The 27,776-nt window shown below is 35.3% G+C and overlaps 1 protein-coding gene across 1 annotated transcript in view; it reads left to right on the top strand.

Annotated features, from left to right (window-relative positions):
- The first annotated feature begins 2,389 nt into the window (after positions 1 to 2,389).
- LOC148953632 (OTU domain-containing protein 5-B-like) overlaps positions 2,390 to 27,776 on the top strand; it is a 75,691-nt gene continuing 50,304 nt past the window's right edge. Inside the window, exons 1-5 of the mRNA XM_089087284.1 lie at positions 2,390 to 2,552; positions 17,598 to 17,785; positions 19,362 to 19,471; positions 22,509 to 22,606; positions 26,994 to 27,149. Coding sequence (XP_088943410.1) covers positions 2,451 to 2,552; positions 17,598 to 17,785; positions 19,362 to 19,471; positions 22,509 to 22,606; positions 26,994 to 27,149 — 654 coding nt within the window. The 5' untranslated portion in view covers positions 2,390 to 2,450. The remainder of the gene's footprint in view (positions 2,553 to 17,597; positions 17,786 to 19,361; positions 19,472 to 22,508; positions 22,607 to 26,993; positions 27,150 to 27,776) is intronic.

Genomic DNA, 27,776 nt, shown 5'->3' with positions numbered 1-27,776 from the left:
CTCAAAATTTTACAACTTTACCTTTTTTCCCTATGTATTATGCTTTTGATGAGCAGTATCTAGTGATCAGAACTGGAGATGAAGTTTTAATTAATCTTTACCTGCCGGATAATAAGAATAATATACTTTCTCTAATGCATTTACTAAGACTATTGTTAAGCTGAATAATTTAATCAGTGGAATATGCGTGAACTGATATGTTTGGTTATTAACTGGGGACTTAAATTGGGATATAAATACGCGACGTCTCCACGATCTGAAACTTTCTCAAATGGCCTTTCCTAGGCTCTCAGCTCATAATATAAAATACGCATTGTACATATACACATAATTCTGTTTTTTGCTATAATCTTGGTAACTGTGTTTGCTAAGCTTTACTGACATCTAGTGTTCACGTAAATGAAAAAGAGAAAGACTATGGCCACTTGCCTTTATCTTTAAAAGGACCTATTTCTGCTAATTTAGTTATCAATTCTCTTTCGTAAATGATTCACAGTCTTTTAAAAATTGTGACTGCGGTCGTAAAAATTAATATGGATTATTATGAAATTTTGATAGCTTGAAGAAGGCTGAAGAGGCTACAGCTCATAGTGAAATTAGTTCGCTACTGTACTCGTAAACCTATGTAGAATATTAATCCAGAGTCAAAGAAAGTTGAAAATCTGATGCAGAACTTCAAAAAAAGCTCCAATGAATGGAAGCATGTTGTTTATTCTTCAAAACTTGATGGTTGACATGTTGATACATCCCGCAACGTCACCGGATTTAACACTGTTTAAGCTTATTTTCCGTTGTAAATTGTGCTTTTCATACTCGGTTTTTGATTCTTTCGTCTTGGTTTTTCACCCCCCCCCCCCTAATTATCGTCAAATAATGTTATTCCTGTTGCACCTGAAGCTATTATGGCGTTGATAAAGCTACTGACACCTATACATGGATAACATTTACATATATCACTTGAATCTGTATTTTAAGTGTTCCTGTTTCATCTGCAGCTATTATTTCAAATGTGCCTTTATAATTCCTTTGGTCGAAATAGTTTTCTTGGGGGAACATTAACTCCGGTCTTGAAGCGAAATAAAGATCCTGACATTATTCATTTAGGTTAATAGCTTTTGCATGTAATATTGGTAAGTTATTCGAGTATTTTTATTATATCATGTTCATGATGTAGTTAATTATAATATTAATCAATTTGGATTTAAAAAACATTTTATTTGCCTATATGTGCATTGAGTCCTCTCAGTTGTCTTAAGAGAAGCTAGCATCAAGTTCTGGGTATCTGGCTGACTGGTCGTATTTCAAACAGTAGGCTGTACGATAAGTGTGGTTCAGTTCTGCTTCCTAAGGCTGTAATGAGAGAAAGGTTATGATGGCTGGGGCACTTTCTGTGGATGAAGGATGACCGATTGCCGAAAATTGTCCATATTGGCCAACCGTCGAAGGCTAAACGGAAAGCAGGTCGTCCGCGGTCAGGGTGGGGGATGTCATAAAAAAAGATTTAAAAGAAATTGAAACTTCCTGGGAGGGTGTAAAGAGACATCCAATCTATTCAATCTTTGAATAGATTGGGGTGGAGGAGGAGCGTGCGTTTCTGTGTTGGCCTCAGGTGGCTTGGTGCTGTGGTGACTTGTTAGTAGAAGCAGATGTAGTAGTTGATGTATCCAAAGCGTTCAACAGCGATGTTCATCCACAAACTATTTATTTAATAAATGAGCTTGTTATCAACACTTCTATTGTTTTAGTATTAAAATTTGGTATTGCAATTCATATTGAAGATTAAAATTGAAATAGTCAGATTTTTTTAAATAAACATGTTCGCTGTGAAGTTAGACAGGGATTGATGCTTTGTTTGTATATTTTAAGTGCTTGTATACCTAGTATTCTTTCAAAGATATCTTATACCTGTTTGGCTCGGTTTTTAAAAGTGTCTTACCTTGGATACACCTTCGATCTGATACTTCTTGGCTGGTCTAAAGTTGGTTTAGCCCAAAATCTTAATAAGGTACGTTCTTCTTTTGAATAAATTAGAAAATCCATTGATACTGCTAATCGTGAATTAATTGGGCTCAGTGGCTTTATGTGGCATGTTATAGTTGTTATAACTATATTTTACATTTTCAAACTTCCGAAATAATTACCTAATACTGTTTTCTGAGCTGCGTTCAAGGGCAAGGTCAGTAAAGCACTGTATGTTTAACCACATTTTATACCTCCTAATCTAAAATACTCTGCTAATCTTCTATTTGTGTAAATTTAGCAAATGATATTTGCCAATGGTCTCAGAACTCAGAAGCATGCAATCGGGCCTTTAGGAGTTTTTTGCTGTCATCTATAAACAATAATTCTTGCCATCTATTTTACAACAATAGTTCAATGAGGGAAATAGCCTTCACAATTCATTTGTTTGATTTTATAATTTTGTTTCCTCTGAAAAGAGTCGTTTGAATATGACTATTTTACCAAAAAAGAAGATATCTCAGAACAGTGCTGATGCTAAAAGTTCAGCTGAAGGTGTTCATCAGCCAATCCAACAGGGCCTTCAAAATCAGGTTAGCCTATGCTCTTCAGAATTTATTGAATGGCCTAATTCTAGGACCAGTCTATGTTGTCTTCTGAAGGGCACACTATGATAACCAAAGTTACCAAATGCTAGCCTAGTACCATGCAATCCCCCAGTAAACACTTTTGAATATGGAAGCTGCTATTGTGACAATCTGCCAGCCCCACCCTCTAAAAGGAGTAAATTTGCAGTTTTCAAGATAATTTAGCTAGGATGAGATTGAATATATCACTTGATGCCTTTTTTATGGTATTTTATAATTCAAAAATTGCTTCTGAAGGAAATTAATTTTCAGCCCTTAAAGGGTTAAAAGGGCTCCAAACAGCCCATTGTAACCAAAAGTTTAAAAAAATTATTGTTTATAGCTAATACAGGAATGGTATTTATTATTTTTTTTTAGGGTAAAATTCTACTTTAGTTACTTTTACCTATATTGGAAAGGGGTGAGGTTAGGAAACTGAAACTTTCAGGGATGGGTCTTCAGGCTAAAATATGTCCTGGGAAGGTATTTTGAAGTACTTATCTCCTCTCCTTTTCACTCTTGAGGGTCCTAAAATTTGCCTACATGACAGGTATTGAAAATTTGAAAAAAAACAATATTTTACCTTAATTTTCAGTTATCAGATTCTTTTTCTCTGGCTTTACTTCTGAAAATGCAATTCCTGTTATTTGAGCAGTATTTTAGGCCATATCAATGTTAATTTTCAAAATTTAGGAAATGTATTTGCATATCTTCAAAACCCTAAATCAGGATTGAGCAAAGTTGTGAAGCTGAAAACAATCTTGTTGGACTTCATTTTAAGCAGAAGATCTATTTTATGAGGTTTCACTTTTATAACACACATATTTTTAAAGGTCAGGACCCTCTAGAGGGAGAAGGAGTGGAGGCAGGTAGGCTATTTCAAAATACATTCACAGGACATAGGCTAGCCTACTTTAGTCTGTAGATCTATCCCTGAAAATTTCATTTTCCTAACCAAACTCCTTTCCAAGATAGCCAGAAGTAGCTAAAGTAGAATTTTAGCCTACCTTTTTAGTTATAATATTAAAAAGTTTTTTGGGGAAAAAATTTGCAGATTTTATAAAAAAAAGCTAGAAACCCCCATAAAAATGACATCAGTTTTGCTGTGATGTCATTTTCAAGGGGGTCCAGGCTCTTTTTAGAAATCCCTACAAATTTGATATTAAAATAACATTTTACTGCTATTTTCTTAGAAACATGTTTTTAAACTTGGTTACTATAGCCTAGACTGTTTGGTAAATTTCTAGTGGGTCATACACTGACATTAATTCTGATTATGAGCCATATGCAGAACCAGTGTGGATAACTGTAAACCTGCCTTGTGAACCTTTGAGAATTGGTTGCAAAATATAAACCCTAGTTACCCCATCCTTGAAGATTCCCTTCTTGCTTTAACTAATTCAATAGCAGTGAATACCAAAATCTGTGGGGGTGTGATTATGGTTTGAGATTTTAAACTCCTGTTTGTTCAATGTATAGATAGTTGTGGTCACTCCACAGGTGACTATCTTATGCCTTTCCTTGAATGTCTAAAAAAAAACAATATTTTTAGCAAATTGTAAATTTTCCAATTAGATACAAATGCCTTCATTGCTAGATCTTGTTCTAGTTAGTGACCCTGAGTCAGTGCTGAGTATAGAACCTTTACTGCCACTTTGTGCAAGTGACCATATCATCATAAGCTGTAGGTTTAGAATATACCCAAAAAGGTTGTTATTTAGAAAACATGTGTATACAGATTATAGTCTAATCTGAAAGGAACTAGCAGAATGTGATTGGTTCTTCATTCATGCAATGAGTATAGAAGATTCATGGCATGCCATGAAAAGTTTATTGCTTGATGTTGTCAGTAGAAATTCATCTACAAAGTGGATACACAAACCCAAAATACTCTGATTTATGTCGAAAAATTAAAAATGGCCAGGAACAGAATAAAAGATTAGAGGTTGCATTCACAGAATGTGAATAATGCAGCATGCAACTATTTGCCTCTTTTTTTACACCTATTGACAGTGCTCCACTCTAAGACCTCCCCTCCCAACATCCTAAGTGTGATGTCACCTATTACTATCAGTAGAGTGGACCTTGAAACCCACCTTAAAAACCTGTACCCAAATAAACCCGTTAACCCAGATGGCATTCACCCTTGACTTCTAAAAGAGGCACATGCTGAATTGTCTCTTGCTTTTACCCAGCTTGCCCAGAAGTCTCCAGATTCAAAGTGTACACATGCAGAACAGAAGTTAGCATATATGCTAACTTCCTATATTAATATATATGCAGAATGGTGCACAAAAATGGTAACAGAGATGAGGCAGTTAACTACCAACCAATCATTATCACCTCTGCAGTAGGAAAAATGCTTGAAAGCATGTTCAGCTCCATAGTGATTCAACATTGCAAGACTTAAGGTAAGCTGTTGTCCCTGTGCAAGGTAAGCATGGTTTCTGTTTTGCTCAATCAGTTGAGACCAACTTTATTGATGCAAGTGAATATATCACCAAACTTATGGACAAGGGTTTCCCAGTAGACATGGTTTTGCTGGACTTTACAAAAACATTCAATAAGGTGTGCATCAGGAGACTGCATTTTAAGCTAGAAGCTATTGGTTTTAATAATAGACTATTGACTAGGTGACACTTTTCTTAGGTAATAGAAAACAAGCATTTACAGTATTTGGGGAAACTGGGTAAACATTTCTTTCTGATTTTGTGGAAGTGAGAAGTGAGGTGCCCCAAGGCACAGTCCTAGGCCCAACTTAGTCATTATTTCAAATCTATCTTATCTTTATCCCTAATCTATTCAAAGCCCCCCTCTTTACACCGTCCCAAGGAGCTCCTATTTCCCTTAAATATTTCTCCACAACATCCTCCCACCCCAACTGCCAATGACCTGCTTTCTGTTTAGCCCTACACAGTTGGCTAAAAAGGACAATCTGTCTTCCTTTATCTGCAGAAAGTGTTCTAGCCATCTCAACCTTTTTCTCATTATAGCCTTAGAAAGCAGGGTAGTTGTATGATATCCTGACCATACTCTAGAAGTGAAGTTGCAGGCCACCCAGAATGCATTATATTAAATACCTAACCTAACCACCTCTATATATCAAATATTTTATTAAAATATACTTGCATAATCTTTTATCTTGCTCAGGCTGAGCTGATTATCTCAAAGTGCACACATAGATACAGAGAGAAACTGGTTTTAATACAGAAAAAATAGAGTACAGTTGGGATATCACACAAGTACCAAAAGTAAAATCAAAGTACACTTTTCATACAGCCTACAAGTTTGAATTCCCTGCAAATTTGCTTTTGAAACTACATTTTACTAATAAGACTAATGAGAATAATAATTACTATTCTTGAATCAACTACAAATGGCAATTTTCTCACTAGACAGTTTTTTAAAGGAACTCCAAAGGTATTTCATTTTTGTAACCACACAAAGAAGTTTCAACATAAACTAAGTAATTGAAAAGTGGTTAAAAGAATAAAACAAGTTTACGAACAGGTTATTCAAGGGCAATATAATCCAAAAATGCTAATTTCCAACAGCTCATATTCCATATATTAGGCAACTCAAATATAAACTAATTTTTTACCATTTCAAGTTTTTTGAATGCCATTGACAAAAATAGCACTGAATTTTGCAATTCAAAACTTTGCCATCAACAATTCAGGGTATATTTTTGCACATTAGGGGTGGTGGTAAAGTTCATGGTAAATTTGCAGTGGACCATATAATTTAGCTAGGATGGTACTTGTCAATTAGCTGGTACACACACAAGATAGATGCTAAAGGAAACTAGTCAAACAGGTATCAGTCAATAGAGAATTGGATTGCAAAGTGTGGCTTGTCATTGCATTTACAATATTTAAACTTTTTTTCTGGGGGGGGGGTTAGGGGTGGAAAAGGTACTAGGTTAAGTTATGTATTTAATATATGCCATGCTCTTCACTTGGCTGTCTAATTGATCATTAAGACTGTTTTTTAAAACCTCTACTTCAGATTCAGCTAATCTACAAAGCATATGGGGCACCAGATGCTTACTTTAAGGATGCAATATGTGTTTTAATATCTATGAATTTGTTATCAATGTCTTTGTTCAACTCAGCTTTAAATTAACAAAAAGATTTTTTACAGCTTCCTTGATCTTTGTGTTTAAGTTCTGCACTGCAACAATAGTGGGATGAAGTGCTTCAAGAATCTTACTGATGGTATTCTGTATTTGGGCTTCACTAATACCAGATCTGGTGCTACCTTTGCAAATTGGGCACTTCCATTCACAGCCAAAACGCCTGGTTATTTTTATGAGAAGATTGTACTCAGGTTCATTTATATCTAGGCAATCAGTGCATAACCACTTTTTAAAAACACTGCAGTTCATTGCAGCTGGTTCTTCATTTAAACTGGTCACAAGCAGCACACTTTCCTGTTCCCTTTTTCGGCCTCCTTTGGTCTTTTTGGTGGCATTTTTAACAGTAATTATTAATTAAAACCAAATGCTGGCCTAAATTCTAAGTTTGGCTCTAGGCTCACAACCTATGAACAACAAAATTCTAATTAAAAAATTTGATAGACCTTAAAATTCTATTAAAGTAATAGGAATTAGGTTTTCCAAGGTAAAGTTTTAGCTGAGGTGCTACTTGTTATCTTGAGAAAATTCATGAATGTGGATAACAATGTAATTGAACATTATTATGTCATTAATATAAAGATGTTGCATTTTATAAAGCAAGATTTTTGTTGTTTAAGTTTTTATATGGGATGGTCAGAGGAGCAGTGCATTTGCAAGCAAGTTCTAATTCAGAGGCCTCTTCCTATCTTGTAAAGCATTTGAGCTATGTGAATAAATCTGGGGCCTAAAATATGCCTTTGAAGGTGTTATCAAGCTACTATCTATACTCTTCTTATTTCGAGAGAAGATTGCATATATGTGAGGTCTCTACAAATATAAATTTTGACAAAGATCATTTTATATTAATTTTGGGTTTTTACTCTCTTTTGACAAGTAATAAATCACCAACTCCTGACAAGAAAATAAGCACAACAGGGGATACACACCAACAAAATCAGCAAAGTTTTGTATATAGCCAAGGGATTTATATGGTCCTTTTAGGAGGGGAACTGGGACATATTTTAAGGACAGCTATTAACACCTTTAAAAGGTTTTAAGTGGATTGTCGTCTCTTAAGTAGGACTCTAATCAAGATGATCTAAAATTAACTGAGCTCTTTCTAATGTAACAGGCTTAGTCAATGCTGTTACAATTGAGTCCCTGTTATGCCCTTGATGGGGGCAGGTTCACAAAATTTTTTTTTCCGAATTGACTTTGCTTGACATTGTCAACCAACTGTTGGTGAGAAATGAGCACATTGTTAATTTTTTCAATGTCTGAAATTATTTGCTAACATAAAAAAAAATGATTTTACAACTTGATTCACCTTTTAGTATTATTTATGAGCACACTAAATGCTTGCTACTGTTCCATTTTGTGCCCTTAAAGTGGCACCTGGTTTTTATTTTCTTATTTGCTTGTAGAACTAAGATATCAGAAAAGAAATATACCATTCAATGTTCTTGCAAAATATTATCATTATTGCTGTTGCAATTGCCCCTCCCCCTGTAATAGGGTCAGATATATATATATATATATATATATATATATATATATATATATATATATATATATATATATATATATATATATATATATATATATATATATATATATATATATATATATATATATATATATATATATATATATATATATATATATATATATATATATATATATATATATATATATATATATATATATATATATATATATATATATATATATATATATATATATATATATATATATATATATATATATATATATATATATATATATATATATATATATATATATATATATATATATATATATATATATATATATATATTTTTTTTTTTTTTTTTTTTTTTTTTTTTTTATATATATTTATATATATATATATATATTTATATATATATATATATATATATATATATATATATATATATATATATATATATATATATATATATATATATATATATATATATATATATATATATATATATATATATATATAGATAGATATATATATATATATATATATATATATATATATATATATATATATATATATATATATATATATATATATATATATATATATATATATATATATATATATATATATATATATATATATATATATATATATATATATATATATATATATATATATATATATATATATATATATATATATATATATATATATCCAGATCTATGGACAATGGCCTCTTCAAAGGGCTGCCTTGACCCTTTTGGGGTACCTGCAAGACTGGGGACCTTGCAGTCAACTCTATTCCCACTTGAGGAGTGGCGCTTCTCAAGGAAAGTATAGCCTAGTAAACAACACAGCACTTGCACAGGATTCTGAGTAATGGACAATTCTTCTGGGCTTGGTATTTTTTGACAGGTGTCTACAGGCTAAAAAACTTCTTCCTAGCTAATTTATCTATTATGGGCGGCATCCTCGTAGTAGCATAATATTTGTAGGCATGAATATATAACGAGTCGGAGGTAATAGGCTTGAGATTGTTTGTGCAGGATTTCAACTCTTTTTGATAGAAGAGCATCGCCAAGTGCTGAAAACCATGTTGTGATCAAGATGGGGCCATGATTGCACAAAGCCTCCATTCATGGAGGTCCCTGGGACTTCTTGCTGTCCGGTTCTAAGCCCGCTTAAGCACTTTGGTGTAGACTTGAGAAGATATGCGATCCCCGTCCTGCACTGGTATCTGGGACAATTGCTTTTCCTGAGGCGAAAATAATTTCAATGATTTAAAGAACATGAAAATTGGAACTTGGAATGTTACCATGTAAAAAAATGACTATCATATCGAGATTTTGACTGGCGAATTCAGACGATTCGAACTGGATTTATTAGGAGTTTCAGAAACTTATATCCCAGGGGTAGGAAGCATGAAAATAGGGGATATAGAATTTGTTTACTCAGGCAGGAAGGATGGGGTACATAGACAGGTAGTAGGGCTCATGATGAATAATGAAACTGCTAAGTCTTGTTTAGGCTGGAAAGTTGTTAATAATAGAATACTAATTGCTCATTTTATGACTAGAAAGTTCAGGGTATCAGTTATAGTAGTATACGCCCCTGTAGAACCAACTGATGGAGATACTAGTGACTCAAATGAATTTTACTTACAGTTACAGGAGCAAATAGACAAGGTCCCAGGTAGAAATATGATGTTATTACTGGGAGATTTTAACGCCCGGGCCGGTAGAAATAGGGATAGATGATAGGGTAGTCTGGTTGAATGTGGTGTAGGAAAAGAAAATAGTAATGGTTACAGACTTTTACAATTTTGTAGGTATAACAATCTAGTTATAACCAATACGGTGTTTGGTCATAAAATGGCTTATAAGTTAAAATGGTATTCATGTGATGGTAAGCAGCAAACCTTATTGATTATGTTATAGTTAACCGAAGACTGGCAGGATCAGTACAAGATACTAGGGTATATAGGATTGCCGTTATTGATGTTAAAAGTAAATATCACCATGTAGTAGTCTCAAAGGTTAATTATTGGAAAGCTGAAATATTGGAAGGGTAACTATCTCCCGGGAAGTTATGATGTTCGTAGACTCCAGGATGAGAATTTGAGAGAAACTTTCCAGGAACATTTGAATACTAAACTTGAGATTTTAAAATTTGATAATGTGGAAGATGGTTGGAATAATTTTAGAAAAATAATTTGTGAAGTTGCTGAAGGTGTCTTAGGGAAGAAAGCTAGAATTGCAGCTAAGAATATTAGTAAAAAAGCTTTATGTTTAATAGAAACGACAAAGGACTTGTACAAGAATTATCTGAGTGATAGATGATATGAAAACAAAAGGAGTGTGAAGAAAGTGGAGAAAGCATTAAAATATGAACTAAAGAGGTGTACAGTTGAGACTATGGATCAAGTTGCAAAGGATCTGGAAGATATAACTAAATAGCACACTAGTAAAAAATTATGATTTTATGTCATGAAAATGAGTGGTAATAATCAATCGAGACGTGTCCCGGTTGAAGATAGGAATGGGGCCGCAATTAGCGATAAGGAAAAAACTAAAGAGAGATGGGCCAAACTTTTTGAGAATCTGCTAAACCGAGATAGAACTACTGGAAACTATATAGAGGAAAATGGAAATGTTTGTGATTCATCAGATGTGAGAAGATATTTTCTTTGTGAGAAGGAATTAACGATAGTAGTTAAAGAAATAAAAAATAAGAAGTTGCCATGCACTGATAATGTGGTAAATGAGTTTCTTAAATATTGTGGCTCTGAGGTTAGAAATAAGTTACTGAAGTCATACTGATGAAATAAGTTACTGAAATCATATTATGAATATGATTTTTGAAAAAGGGGAAGTACCTAATGATTTTAGGAAATCCTTAATTAAGCCACTGAGAAAGGTGATAAGTGAGTGTGGTAATTATCGAGGCATTAGTCTGGTCTCTGTAGGTAGTAAATTACTTAGTAATATGATACTTTTTAGACTGAGAGATGCTGTAGACAAAGTTTTAAGAGAAGAACAGTGCGGTTTTAGAAAAGGTAGAGGATGTGTTGATCAAATTTTCACTTTTACGTTAATAATTGAAAAGTGCCTGAGTTTTCAAACACCTTTGGTCCTCAGTTTTATAGATTATGATCAAGCTTTCGATTCTGTTGATAGAAGAGCTTTACCAAAGTTTTTATCCTTGTATGGTATACCAGACAAATGCATTAAAGTGATTAGTGCTATTTACGAGAATAACACTGCTGCAGTTAAGGTAGAAAATAAGGTTAGCATCTGGTTTTGTATTAAATAATGATTTAAGCTGGGCTGTGTTTTACCCCCCTTTATGTGGATCATTTTGATGGAATTAGTCTTAAAGAGCACAGGAAAGGCAATGGGACACAACGGAATCAAATGGGGAGGAACAAGTCTCCTGGATTTAGATTGTACTGATTATTTAAGCATCCTGGATGAAAGTGTGAGCAAAATGAAGTGTGAGCAATTAGAGGTTTTTGCGAGTTCAGGGTGCTAGAATAGGTTTGAAAATTAACGTTAAAAAGACTAAGTCACTAAGGCTAGGAATAAGTGAAGATGAAAAGGTGACGTTGGGTAATGAAAAGATTGATCAGGTGGGCAGCTTCACTTACCTTGGTAGTATTATTAGTAAAGATGGTGGGTGCAGGGAAGATGTTAAAAGTAGAATAGCCAAGGCTCAGGGTTTTTTTAACAGTTAAAAAAAGTTTGAAGAATAGGAAGATAAGTCTGCAAACCAAGATTACAATTTTGGAAGCTACAGTGATGACAGTGGTCAAATATGCCTCTGAAGCATTGACGCTCCGAAAAGCGGATGAAGATTTGTTCAATGTTTTCCAGAGAAATTGCTTAGGGATTGTTCTGGGTACCCGGCTGACTGACCGTATTTCAAACAATAGGCTATACGAAAAATGTGGTTCAATACCGCTTTCTAGGGCTATAATGAAAGAAAGGTTGAGGTGGCTAGGGCAAGTTCTGCGGATGAAGGATGATAGATTGCCGAAGATTGTCCTTTTTGCCCAACCGTCTAGAGTTAAACGGAAAGCAGGTCTTTCTCGTCTGGGGTGCGAGGATGTCATAAAGAAAGATTTAAAGAAAATGAGAACTTCATGGGCGGGCGCAAAAAGGGAGGTTTTGGAAAGATTGGGATTGAGGAGGAGCTTGCGTAGCTGTGTTGACCTCAGGCGGCTTGGTGCTAAAGATTACTGATATTTTTTTCAGCTTTATTTGGTATTACTAAGTGACTGTTAATGAGAAATTAGTGCACAAATATTGCCAGTCCACAAGATTAGTCAAGCTTTATATATCGTCTAGGTCTATCTATATCTGACCCATTAGGGGACCTGGGGTAACATTATGACAGCAGTTATTCTTATATTTGGAAAGAGTAGGGTATTTACCTTAAATCACACATTGGTATAAGTTAAGGATTTCAATCCTTGTTGTGCTCTGTGATGACATTTGTAGAAGTAATTTTCTTATTGGCTGTGTATCACTTCCTAGTTCAGCTACTTCACAGTTAAACAAAAACTCTTGACATAGCCACTCTTTCTGATTATTTATATATATATATATATATATATATATATATATATATATATATATATATATATATATATATATATATATATATATATATATATATATATATATATATATATATATATATATATATATATATATATATAAAAGATCTGCAAAAAAAACACTTAAGAAATCATGTATTACAATCACTTTGAAACGTCTTTTAGGGGCGGGTTTCAAAATGGAATTTGTAAAAGTAGCAATTAGTGTGTATATTTGGAAAGAGTGTTAAAGGCCCTCAAGGTAGTATAGCCTACTCATCTTTTAGCTATTAAATCAGTCTAAGCATCAACAAATTTACTAAAAAAATTTAATTCGTTTTGAAGATGGACAAAATGTAGACAATATTTTTTTTCTTTAGAATATATGGATATAAGTGAAAATAGTGGGTGCAAAACTGATTGGGCTGTACATAACATAGATATCAAATTAATCCAAGCTATAAATGCATAAATGAAAATAAGTGTGCAAATTGAAGAAATCAAGTTTAAGAAGATCAAGTTATATAAAACGCAATCCATTTTGCACTCCCCTTGATGTGTGCCTAATACTCTCTGGGGCTCTAATAGATGGTTGTCTACCGCTGCAAAGTGTTGAATGGCATATCTCTTTTTGCTACCTGATTTCTGTATTACAACAGAATAATCCAGTCTATATAGTCTGCACTCTCGGTTTTGCTTTGGGAAATTAAATATTATTGAAATGAAATTCAAAAAATTGACAGGTTCAATGGTCAGGTTCACAGGTAATGATTGTTTTTTCATGCATACAGGTAGTTCTGCATCCAGGGACCCATCCCCCCACCCAAAAAAATCTAGAAGATAGTTTTTCATATTTTGAACAGGATACACATGTTTTTTTTTCAAATCACACCTCCTGCAAAACCAATCCTTGCATGTGTGCCTATTATATAGATGACTGAAGAAGCTAAATAGTTCTTTTTAAACCTGAGGAGGGGCGCAAGTTCAGTTGTTTTTTTTCTTTCTTTTTTAGTGAAAATACCCCCAAAAAAGTATTTTTCAGTAAAAAATACCAGAAAAAAAGGTTGTTTTAAAATCAAGAAGGGAGGGTAACTGTCCCAGTTGACGTGCCTGCTCATTAATGTTCTTTTTTAAATCGCTTCTCATTGCATATTCCCATTGATTTAGAGTTCAACCCTCCCTGGGAGAGGATAAATTTACATTAAATATAATAACTTTTAACTAATGTATTTCTGCTTTTTTGCAGTTTCTTTAAATAAACGAACATTAGTAAATACATTCCTTGGTCCAAGATCGTCTGATATGCTGAATATATGACAGTTCAAAAAAAACATTGCCAAGGAGCCTCTAGTGTGTCTGCCAGGGGATATCCAGGAAGTATCCCCTTCTCTATAGTTCTGGTATGGTTGTAAGAGTACAATTTTCATTGTTTATTACATCCGAATGAATTTGGCTCCTTCCAAGGTAAAATCCTACCTATGTCACTGATATTCATTTCTTAACCCTTTGATGGCTGGTGGCTCTTATAAGGCACACCAAGATTTTTGCCTATAGGTTCTTTCTGATTAGCTTAAATAAGAAGTCATCTGGATAGCCAGAGACAAGAGAACGAGAGCTATCGAATAGTATATTACTTTTCCCCTTTATGAGTCATCTAACAATGTTCGCACGGCACTGAAGTTTACATAGTGAAATTTTTCGGATTTTGTTGAATAAAATTAATCGGAATCATGTAATAGGCTATTGAAATTTATATTGCTTAGTGAAGGAAAAAAATCTTATGGTGTTTGTTGCTGTCGTATGTCTCCCCCTGTCTTATCTTAATTCAAAATTTTTTATTCATCCACAAGCAAGGACGGTTTAGAAGTATGCATCTTATAAGGCTCATCTTCCCTAAGGGAGGAAGTACAAACCGACCCACTGAAAAGTTCAGTATAGTTTACACAAGGAAATCTTGGAAATTATGAAATACCATACCCAATCTTGATCCTGGTTGACCTATAAACAGCTAATTTATAATAATTGATCCTGGTTGATTTATAAACAACTAATTTATAATAATTGATCCTAGTTGCCCTATAAACAGCTAATTTATAATAATTGATCCTGGTTGATTTATAAATAATTTAAATAATTGATCCTGGTTTACATATAAACAGCTAATTTGCGGATATAAAGATCAGTTTAAATAAACGGGTTTGTTTAAAACCGTAAGGCCATCTATATATAATCCATGCATCATCCGCCCAGTTCGCCAGTTTACTCTCTACTATCAGCAGCTGAAAAGCCATTGAGATTATGGAGCCCTCAGCCTCTTCACTAGTTGATGAGGCAATAGCAAGGAGTGAAAAAAGTCTGCAGGAAGCACTGAGGAGGTGACATGAAGGACGACTAAGAAGAGTGGACCTCAGCACTGCTGTTTCCTATGTCTTAGAGCCGGATGGCGATCTGTCTGACCTGAATTTGGAGACGACAATGACCCTCTCTTTTGCGAATCAGCTGAAGACGAGCACGATAGTAGTTGGGATGACAGTAACGACGAATACGATCTAGCACTCAGTTGAAGAGCAAAATCTCACCTAAAGTCTACAAGTCCGCGATGAAGCCGAAGCAGCCGTGGTTCCTAAATCTTCGGCTGAAAAGAGACGAATCTGGAAGAAAACCCCTGTGCCAGAGAATGACGTGGACTGGAAAAGACAAATGCCAAGTCGCGACTTGTCTCGGGTTACTCCAATCACGTGCTTCCAAAACTTCTTTGACTCTGAAATTATAAGCATCCTTGTAGAAGAAACGAATCGGTATGCTCTGCCGGAGAAAGGCTTGGAGCCGAAATGTACTATCAAAGAAATGGAACAATTCCTTGGAATATTTTTGCTTATGGTGAAACTTCCCCACTTGTCTATGTACTGCAAAAAGGCTACATGTTATTCTCCAGTGGCTAACGCTATAGCACGCGACCGCTACTAAAGAATAAGACAGTTTTACCACGCGAATGATAGATTCAAAGCAATCAAAAAGGGGAGTCCAGGATGCGACCCACTCTTCATGGTTCGACTCTTGTACGATAGGCATCGTAAGAATATGCGATAAGTCCCAAACGAAGAACGACAATCTGTGGATGAACAAATGGTCCCGTTCAAGGGCCGGCTTGGGTTCAACCTGTACATACAAGACAAGCCACACAAGTGGGGGATAAAAGTATTTACAAGAGCTGGAGCCAGTGGAATAGCTTATGACTCTGTCGGTTCAGACCTTGGTGTTGTTGCTTATGTGGTGCTCCGCTTAGTCGAATACCTCCCGAAAAACCAGAACTTCAAAGTGTTATTTGACAATTTTACAGCAGTTTTCATTTAGTAGAAAAGCTGCAGGAAATGGGAATCCAGTCAGTAGGCATATTCCAAATAGACAGAATGCGGAAAGTGAAACTTCCGTTCTTGGAAGTTGACGACAAGCTCAAAAGCTCCGGAAGAGGATCGTTTGATTGGCGGGTTGAGCAACATTCAGGAATAATCGTGACGAAATGATATAACAAAAAGCCCGTCTGTTTCATTTCTTCATGTTTTGGGCCTAGTCCCCTTGATCAATTGAAATAATAGGACAAAAAGGGAAGGCTTAAATTAATTGAGCCCAAACTTATATTGTCAAAAAGAATTTAAAACCTATGGGCGGGACGGACTTGAGGAACATGTTGACCGAATTATACTGTACTGATATCAAGGGGAAGAAGTGGTACATGCGTCAAATCTATTACTTTCTTGACGTCAGCGTAGCCAATGCTTGGCTACTGTACATGAGCAATCATCACTCTAACGCTGAAAAGCCCCTATTCCTTCTTTGCTTTTGTGTGGATATTGCTGACTGTCTGCTCAGAGGTGCAGCCATCCCTGCAACAAAGAAAGGTAGAACAACCAGCGAGTCTCCAGTTACTACCAAACCGCAAACGAAAACTAGGAGAAACAGCATCTCTTTTTCCTGCGTTCGCTTTGACAACACGACCCAATGGTCTGAGAGGGTGGACGAAAGACAAAGATGCAAGTCCTGTGCAAAACACATCCACACGTTTGTCAAGTTCCTGAAGTGTAATGTGCACCTTTGTTTAACCAGACAAGAATTGTTTCAAAGCATGCCACTCCAGTGCTCAAGTAGACTGTTTCACTATTTGCCTGATGCGCTTTTTAAGACCCATATTCCATGTGAAGTATGAATATTTAAAATAAATGATTTTCCTCAGTTTCCCCTGTGTCATGGGCCCCAAGGAAACTAGTAAAAAGCAAAACCGAATTTTTCTAGGCACAGTTTCATAATTCAGCCATCAAAGGGTTAAGAAAGGTCATTTTTAAGCTTTGTCCCCTACTTAGGACAAAAATTTTCCTTACGGCTTTAAGTGATTTTGTTGGTTCAAGGGCACAAGCGCCCCTCTTCCTGGATTTAGAAAAAAATAACTTTTTGGTATTTACATTGAAAAACACCTGTGTTTTGTCATATAAAAGAAAGTTGACAAAACAACAAAATTGCCTTTCCTCTAGATTTTGCAAAATGTTTTTTTGCCACTCCCCTCTCCTATTTTATTTTTGTGGATTGACGCCCCTGAGTACTTGGGCAGTACTTCCCAGGAATATTTAGAGCGATTAGAGAATAATTTCTATCTCAACCCCAATTCTCTTATATTTATCTGAAGATTCACTGAGTGCTAGTGGGCAAACACAGCCAAATGTTAGGAGTAGATATCAGAGGGTATTTCCAGGTGACAAAAGGGAGTCTTTTTGACGCGAAAACATGTGACATTTGTTCTACAATTTTTTTTTCTAGCCATCTGAAGGATTAAATGGACGAGATAGACTGTTTATACCACCAGTAACGAATTCTCCCCCAAGATGGAGTCCAAGTACTTCTCGAGTTGAAGAAAAACGTCCCGCTTCTTCTTCTTCGCGGTTTGATGAAGATGATGAATTTGGGCCATCACAAAGCAAAAGGAGACATAGAGGATCACCATTAAGGTTCATTTTATTGTTATGGAGCTCAAATATGTTGTAGTAACATAATGAAAACTGTGATTTCATGTATAGATGTATAGGGTCTGTCCCAAAAGTTCTGTTAATTTTTGTTATAAAAAAAATCATTTATTCAATATAAACGACCAAAATACTGTCCTTCCGACTCGATGCAGCTTTCTCAACGTTTTACCCACCTCTCTTAGGCTTCATGAAAGGCGTCAATGGGGACCTCTCGTAGACAGGTTGTCAAAGCGTCTTTTAACCCTCCTAGTGTCCTGTCGGTGATGTCATTTGAACGATCTCTTGATTCTTGCGAGCTAAATGAAGCCTGGCGGGCCGAATCCAGACTGTAAGATCACTAGCAATGCGATCACTAGAACATGAGTGAGAAATCCGCAAAAAAATCAACTAAAAACACATGGCGCGAAACAGCTTAAGAAAATGTAGCTATCTTTGAAGGTGTAGTTGTCTCTAAAAAAAAAACTTCATAATTTTGCGACAGCCAAAGACAAATCTTGAAAAATTACCGAGTTTCGGTATGAATTAAGCTAAGATAGGTGTGGGGGGTCGAAAATATTTTTAAATGCCCTTGGTACTTAATAAACGAAGTCTTGTCTTGAATGCTTTTTTGGCAAATTGTTCAAAAAGTCGGACCTGCTGATATATTTTGACAATTTTTCTTTTGACCGAAAAATTCATTTTATTTGTAGTTCAGCTCAATGGAACCAGTCATCCAGATGAACGGGACTGTCCTATTGAACTCTACTCAATAAGTACTGCTGAGCTTAATTTAGTTTTTAGTCCGATAGAATTGAATATTTACATTGAAAATTTAGAGGTATGTCTAACATTTGGTTAAAAGTAGAACTGTAATAATTTCTATCGTAGCGTTAATGACTGAGTGTGACGATTTATCCTCATTGCTATTTCCGGTTATCCCTAGTATTGTCTCAGAACGTTTTTTCTCTTTGTTATATAGTATTTAAACTTGTTTGTGATGGCAATTCCATAATTTGTGTATATGGTTTTAATAACAAAATATTTATAAGTGTACATACTTTGCTCTGCATGTTTTTTTATGCTTTACTGTACTCAAACTGTATTGTTTATGTAGATAATTTTACTGAAAGTTATTTGCAAATTTACAGACTTTAGTAGATCTCAATAGGTAGTTGGAAAGGAACAGGAAATCAATACAAATCTCTATCGATCATCGCTGTAACTCACTCTTTCTTTTGTGGAAGAGGGGGGAGGAGGGTACTGTGATATGTATGTAGTCAGAGTTTTAGGCTACTGTTTATCATATTCTTTACTATTTAAGCAGATAAGAGTGCTTTAGTTCTCAACAATATTCCTAAGACACAAAACCAGATTTTAAATTGTCAAATTCATTCTAAAATTTTCATTTTAACGTTATTGAAACTTCTTTGAAAAGAGAATCTATGTTTTCTATAGGTCTAGTATTTAGAATTTTCTATATAATATTAGAATAGAAGGTCAACCATTTTTGTCGGGGGCCTTTTTAGTTTATATGGGACTGGAAAGTTTCCTTTATTCCCTGATATGATTTTTTCTTTAGGTCTTTCCGACAAAAGCACAGAGATAGAGGTACAGCATCTCCAATTATCCCAGTGACTGCGCCTAGCCTCCCCTCGCCTGGTGTACCATCTTCACCTCCTTCTGTCTCAGGTACGGTAACAGTAAGGTGCCATATTTTTAGTGACATACAAAAATGTTGTAAATGTTTTGTGTCAATCAGTTGTCATATTATTGGTGCCATAAAAATGAAACATTTGAAGCTTACACTAAAAAATTTAATATTCTTATCAGGGGAATCGTAAAGCTTGGGAAACTAATTTGTGGCAAAAGGAATTAGGCAAAAGTCTGTTGACCTTACTTCTCGTAAAAGCCAATAAAAACTGATAAAAGGCAAATAATGTTAAGTAGATCAGGCGAAACTCTTGGCCATTCAGCTCATAAAAGCCAATGAAAAACTAATAAAAGGCAAAGGATGTTAAAAAAATTAGGCAAAAGTACATGGGCTATGTAGCTCATGAAAGCCAATTAAAGCCAAAGGTATGTGGGCCATGCAGTTCATAACAGCCAATGAAAAACAAGAAAAGCCAAATGATGTTAAACAAATTAACCAAAAGCCTCTGGGTGTGGAGCTCATACAGACAAAGTAGATATTTTAGTAACTTGAGCCAAAAAATATTGGAAACTGATAAGCACCAAGTGAAATTCAATAAGATAGTAAGGATAAAAAAGATAGATTCTCTAGAGTCGTTGATGGTGCATAGGGTGTCGAATCAACGTTTCAATTGCTGTGTCGTTTGTACGGGGACAGGTAGCAAGTCAGTGAACCAACCCTGCGGCAGCCGAAATCTAACACCGTGTTTTGTATACCCGAGCAGAGCATAAATCTACTGTGCTGCCATAGGGTAAACCAGGACAGCAAAATTTGATTTATATCATCTGTAAATATTTATACTTCCGCTAACTTAATGATAAGTTGCCGAAACATTAAACATTTCATATACTAAAACTCGTCACTACGTTTAACTGCCTCACACTTTGACGCATATTCCTCCGTGATATCCTGTGCAAAGTTTCTGTTCCGCCATATCGCAAGAAATCCCCTAGTTATTTCTTAAAACCCGGTCCCAGTTCCGCACGGGGGGGAGTCTTTTTCTGAAAGCGGCAAGTCACGTGAGATTATGCCATGGGTAACTGAAGCCAATTTTTCTCCAGAGAACATTTAAATCGGATTCCACTTGGTTTCTAATTGTCAAAGGAGAGTATATCCCGTCTTGTCTCACAACTTTGGGATCAAGATGAAAATACTTGGGGATCGAGTTGGAATGCCAGTCTGTCAATCAAAGCAGGTGTTTCTTTTGAGCAGATTTTCAGCGTTTGTCGAGTAGGTGTGCTAGAACGTTTTTAGGGTCTTGAAGTTTAAAAGAAATTCAGCTCCGTTTAATCGGAAAAATATCACCCTTTTTGAAGTTTCATTAAAACAGTATCTCTATATCAGGTACAAAGTGGAAGAAATTAATTGGTTTTCTAAGGTTACTGGGAAATTAGGCGTCGGCTTTTAGCATTCTGTCGTTTACTTGGATCTCTTATCCATGGTCAACAAGTTATAGCAAGACCCCCTAATCGATTCTAAATAGTTTGCCACAGAAACCAAAAAAGTCTATAACGTACGAGGATGGGAGATTTTTTAAAGCATCAAATACCCTTAAATGCCTGGTCTTCATGATTTGATTTCATAAATAGGAATTTGTCACATTCCACAGAGGGGATTCTATATATATTGCTTCTGTAGACGATTTAGTGTTTTAATCGATATCACTATTGATTAAAATATTATTTACCCTTCTCCAGGGGCGGATCTACAACATTTTCATTGGGGGGGGGGGGGCAAGAGGGGTCTACTTTCGTATATTCAAGGGTATGGGCTTTATAATAATTTTTTCTCCACATTACTGGGGGGCAACTGCCCCCCTTGCCCCTCCCAAACGACGTCCCTGCCCTTCTCCTTAGGATACCCTTTAGGTACATATTCCCTAATAGATGACAGATGGTTAATATCATAAAACGCGTTGTTTGGCTGTTCGTTTTTTCACTATGCATTTCTAAATGAGTGGACCAATTGGGTGGAAACTTGGAACATCTTCTCTGGCAGGGTGAGGGCAAGAGGGGGTGGGTAATAATATATTGCGCTTAGTCTAAAGCGTTTACAACACATATTACCCACTCTAGCAGGGGGCTGAAGGTAGAAGGTTGGAGCTTAGTTATTTGCTTCTAACTATTTGTATTATACTTTACTTGGGACGTGACATTACTATCAAGTAGAGAGTTAAGGTCTCTTCCACTGACAATTCCGAATACAAAATGACAAATCGGATTATAAATTTGCCGGTCTAACAATTATCCAGATCATGAATATACTGTTCTACTTACAACCGGGATTGTGAGTCCATAATTAAGACTCTGGATTTGGCTGAGTCGTTTGCCGAGTTTGCAAGTCGACAATCCTATTTTGTAAACGTTTTAGTTCCAGTGATAATTCTTTGTCCTGTTTCAAGACTCTGGTTTGTAGGTGAGAGATACCTTAATTAAATTTGTGTCAGGTTTAAAAATTTAATTCTGTTATTTTATAAAGCTTCCCAATCAACACCGGTTAGTTTTGGCTGCTTGAAACTATTAGTTTGTAGAAGTATCTTCGAAATGATAAGCCTATAAGCTGCACGTGTGTTTTTCCTGCCATGAAACAATTGTTGCGGTTAGCCCTATCCCAATTCGACTATAGGATTCGAATAATGCTGAACCCATATTTTACATTCCCAAAGAATAATAAATGTTAGAGAAAGAAATTGGAAAATTTGCAAAAGAAATTGACACAGCTTGGCGCTGCTGTGTTTCTTCAGGCGGATTTGCGTTAGGATGATTTGTTACTTATTTATTTATTTATTTCTTGTATTTATCTTTATGATTTTGTTGTATACCGCTAGATGATGTTGGTTGGTGATAGTATTCAGTACCCAAAACAGCCAGCATTTTGCGGGAATCCTTATAAAACAGTGTGACTAACTATATGATATAAATTTAATTGATTCTCCACCCTCTTCTTGACCATGAAAGCTTCGAAATGGTTCAGAATGGTTATATCACGTGCCTAGTTTAGTACAGTTTTGGTTACTTAATACTATCTTACTTGCAGAAATACCTTCAAGTCCGAACCCTGACGAGCGTGGCTATAATAGTGGTGATGAGTACGGGCCGTTGCCATTGGACCTTACTGAAGATGAATGGATTGAAGTATGTTGCATTTTTGCTTTTATTTTGTGACTTCGTAAGTAGGATTAAGTGACATGATTTCTAGTCAAAAAAGGTCTTTATATCCTAAATAATTGTGTTAGCTGATTAAATATATGCTAAAGTGAGCTGTAGCATATTCAAACACATTTTATTCTTAACTTTGTACGTTGATAAAGACATTTCTTAACAAAAGAATTCATTAAAAAAAAATAATTGACAAAAACCTTTAAAAATCAAGTACAATGTAATTCTTTGGACGTCATTGTGACCAAATTAAAAACCATTATTGGTAGTTGAAGCCTGTTTTAATCTCAAACTTATAGGCTTAGAATGGTTAAACACGTCCCAGTCTTATTAAACACGATTTAAGACGTTATTACTCAGTCTTATTAAACACGATTAAAGACGTTATTACCCAGTCTTATAAAACACGATTAAAGACGTTATTATACTAGATTAAACACGTTTTAACGTAGTGAATAAACCACGATTAAACAAATCATTAAATTAGATTAAGCACACCTCAGTTGTATTTGGGTTCCTAACGAGGGTATCAGTATTACTGTAGTGCGAACAACGAACCAACAGAGAATACCTATTAAGATTACAGCCTAGGCTACCTTTATAGGCTAGTAAATCGTCTTTAGGAAACTCACGCTCAGAAGTACTCCGAGTTGGTGCAACCTCGAACTGATACGACTCAATAGCCACCTCAGTCTGTCACACTAGGACCCCCCCCCCCCCGGACAATTCCATTCCTCGCTGAAAATTCCCCTGTAAAATTTCTTGCGAGCAGTTCTTCATGAAAAATTCTCCTTAGTATACTTTCATTTGAAAAAGACTTTAATTTCTAATCGTTTTTCAGATCACCTCGGAAATTCCCCTTACGTGGGAATTTTTCTCCGGAAATCGCCCACCCAACCCATTGGGAAATTGCTCCCGCATAAGATTATCTAGAGAGAATTTCCCCCGCTAAAAAATCCCCCTGACAATTATCCTGGAACATCTCCACATGGAAAATTGAGTTGGAAAACAGAAAGTATGACTAATAAAAGAATTTCGTATAGGAATTGTGTCAAATTCTTCCATTTTAAGATTTCCCCTGGAAAGTTCACCTCTGGAAACTTCTCTTCCCATGGAAAATTAATTCCGTGGGAACCCATCCTAGTTGACCCCCCCCCCCCCCCTGGGAAAATTTCTGAGCACTTTCCGATAAAAATGGGCAAATTTCATAACTTACAGCCATTTCCCCAGGAACTGTGGGGTGGGTCATATTTTTTGGACCTTCTAACTATGCTAAACAAAATGCCTATTTCAAATTTTGATCGGACGACTTTGGAGGAAAAGGGGGCATGGGAGGGAGTCTAGCTGCCCTCCAGTCTTTTTGGTCACCTAAAAAGAGTACTAAAACTTTTACTTTCCATTCGAACGAGCCCTACTCCGATATTCTAGAACTATTGGATCAATATGACCACTGGAAAAAAAATTAAAGAAATAAATAAACACGGAACCATGATCTTTCTTGTAAAAAATACAATATTCCACGTTTTTGCAGATGGGAGCTTGAAACCTCCCCAGTAGGGTTCTCTGATACGCTGAATCTGATGGTGTGATATTCACTAAGATTCCTTGACTTTTAGGATCCCCCCGTTTTTTTCAAAAATCAGATGTCGCTCCTTACTTACAGTTTGTTTAAACACGTTTTCAGTATTATCATCAAGTGCTATATGTTCCTTTTAGAAACTGATGTGACTATATCCAGACTCAAAAATTATTATTAATAATTTAAACACGTTTTAATTTTAGATTTTTAGTCCGCAAGGATTAAACACTTTTCAAGTTGGCAATTTGTTTCTTCTCTGGTCTTGTTAAAACAAGTTTCAATACTAAGGTTGTGGGTTACCAAAGATAAAACGTGTTTAACTAGTTGAATGGGAACATGTGTGGGAGTTGATGTCACGAGCCTTTAAGAATTGAACCCACAATAACTAGCTAAAGCCTTTGTTCCTAGACCATGCAGCATAGGAGGATTTTTTTTTTTTTTTTTGTCATCTCATTTTACACCTAATCGTTCAAGGTAAATCAATCTGATAAATAAACTGAAAATAGTAATTTATCCGTAATAGAACATTTTCCCTACAGAGCAAAAATGAGATCAGTCAGTTGGTTTTTGAGTTTTCACAAGGGAACATGTGGGTTTTTTTTCTGCCTACAGGCAAATGATTACGTCTCATTGCAAATATTACTTACAGTCAGAATGTTTCATTAAAAGGTAAAAATTTTGTGCGTAGCTAGTTAAGCATATGTAGCTTAGGTGCCGAGAACCTTAGCTGTTGAATGGTTTGGATATCGAGTTGAAGCTTACAGAAAAAAAAACTTTTTTATGGGTGTGTGTGTCGGGGGGGGGGGGATTAAAATTCTGGGGAACGAGTTAAAAAATATTTTCTCTTTATTTTCAAAAGAGTGCATGCCACTTTTTTCTTTTTTATGTCTGTCATCTGACAGGTTCTTGATTATATTAAATAAAAAAAAACAAGTTTTTTTTAACAGAAAGTAAGGAACGACGTTAAAACTTAAAACGAGCAGAACTTATTCCGTATATGAAAGGGGCTGTCCCCTCCTCAACGCCTCACTCTTTACGCTAAAGTTTTTCATTAAAAAAAAAAAGAGTTGTGAGAAAGTCAAACTTTAACGTAAAGAGCGAGGCGTTGAGGAGGGGACAGCCCCTTTCATATACGGAATAATTTCTGTTCGTTTTAAGTTTTAACGTCGTTCCTTACTTTCAGTTAAAAAAACTTTTTTTTTTATTTAATTTCTTAACATTTTTGAATTAATGCAGGTTTTGATTTTGGCTAATCGTAAATGAATAATCAAAACAAAATTTGCATATTAATTTTACTTTTTTTTGGTTAAATGGCTTTCTCGAAACTTGTTTAATTTTATTTGCGAACGTTTTTATTAGTAATAAATATACGTAACTTACAAATTAACTTACGTAACGAACTTCTATATTCATATATTTTTAATACATATATTAGAGGGTTCTCCCTAGTCAATACCTTGCTCTTTAAGCTAAAGTTCGAATTTTGTTCCAATTCTTTAAAAATGACCTCTTAATCTCAAAGGCCGGTAATTAGAATAAATAGCTCTTATGAAAGTACTAAAAAATCTTTGGCTTAAAGAGTGATGTATTGACTAGGGGGTGAACCCAATCATATACGTAATTTTTTCTGTCGTTTTAAGTTTTGATGTTGCTCCTTACTTTCAGTTGAAAAACTTGTTTTTTTTATATATATATAATCTCTGATCTTTTTTTAAATAATGCTGGGAAATCCGGCGCCCCCTACATAGCAATGTCCCATCCCCCATGAAAACTTCCTCCATGGAAAGATCCTCCCACATAAACCCCGACCCACTCCCCCCCCCCACTACCAGAAAAAAACCCCCCGGGAAATGTGTGTACACTTCCCAATAACCAATACTATATGTTAACATTGGGTAAAGTTCATAACTTTCAATCCTCCCCCCGGGGACTTTGGGGGATTAAGTCATCCTAAAAGACATAGTTGTCATATTATCGACCATGCTGAATAAAATGGCTATCTCAAAATTTTGATCGGGTGACTTCGGGAAAAAAGTGAGCGTGGGAGGGGACCTATTTGCCCTCCATTTTTTTGGTCACTTAAAAAGGGCCCTAGAACTTTTAATTTGCGTTCCAATGAGCCCTCCCACGATGTTTTAGGACCACTGGGTTGATACGATCACCCCTGGGGAAAAAGAAAACAAACAAACAAATAAACACGCATCCGTGATCTTTCTTCTGGCAAAAAATGCAAAATTCCACATTTTTGTAGATAGGAGCTTGAAACTTCTGCAGTAGGGTTCTCTGATACGCTGACTATGATGGTGTAATTCATTAAGGTTCTGTAACTTTTAGGGGGTCTTTTCCCCTTTTTTCGAAAATCAGCCAAATTTTCTCAGGCGTGTAACTTTTGATAGTTAGGACTAAACTTGATGAAACTTATATATTTGAAATCATCATTAAAATCTGATTCTTTTGATGTATCTATTGGTATTAAAATTTCATTTTCTAGAGTTTCGGTTACCATTGAGCCGGGTCGCTCCTTACTTACAGTTCGTTACCACGAACTGTTTGATAAAACAATTTTTGTAATATAATATTATTCTATTGAACATTATAGTAATAATAGTTATATATAACCTTGTTTACTTTTAATAGTTAAAGGCAAAGTGGGTGGAGAGATGTGGTGGAATAGACCAAGATATAGATCCAAGGAACGTTGCGGTGATGAAATAGATAAGTAGTATCAGAACAATCTTCGTAAATGAGAGCTATGAGATTTAAAGATTGATTCTATTCTTTCAGAAAGAGCGGCGCTTTGAGAAGAAGATGATCAAACGTGGCTTTCTAATTAAAGTGATGCATCCCGACGGTGCCTGTTTGTTTAGATCAGTTTCGGATCAAGTTTATGGAGATCAAGAGATGCACTCTCTAGTTCGCCAACAATGTATGGATTATATTGTAAGCTCTTTTTGGTACTGTAAATGGAAATATTGTATAAAAAAAAATTCCGCTATTAAATTAGTTCTAGTTTGCATGCCTAGAACTGAAGACAGAATTTTGATTACTTTTGTGTGATAAGATTTGAAAGTCTTTTAAGAGGCTTATGCACTCTTAGCTTTTAAACTGAAACATTAAGGAAAAGAAATTACAAGGTTGTCACAAATGTTATGCGATATAGAGAGCAACAACAGCAACTTCAAGTTTGCTCTCGTTGTGGTTCCAAGATCTTTTAAAAACATTTTTTGGAATAAATTGATTACAATCCTTCTATTAAATTTTTTCTCATAAAAAAAGCAAGAAATATGTGATTATTATTATATTTAGGCTTCAGGATAATTTCGGTATTTCAGTTCTTCCCTTCATTGATGCTAAACTTGACAGCACGCTTGTAGCAAATCGGGAACGGTCTTGACTCAATTAGCTTTAGAGAAAAGATTTCGCATTTTCAGCGTTGAGACACGAAGCGAGGTTAGTGCTCGCTCAGATCATTAAGACGGTTATCAACTGGAACCGAAGCACCACAATTGCCTCGTCTTGTTAACTGCAACATCGCGCTGGAAAGTGCTTCCGTATTTCCTCCTCGAC

This window comes from Artemia sp. Qi Xiang Cuo, chromosome 3, assembly GCF_049724085.1.
Source record: "Artemia sp. Qi Xiang Cuo chromosome 3, ASM4972408v1, whole genome shotgun sequence".
Classification (NCBI taxonomy): Eukaryota; Metazoa; Arthropoda; class Branchiopoda; order Anostraca; family Artemiidae; genus Artemia; species Artemia sp. Qi Xiang Cuo.
The sequence above is the reverse complement of the archived record's forward strand: the minus strand, read 5'-3'. Positions and strand labels throughout refer to the sequence as shown.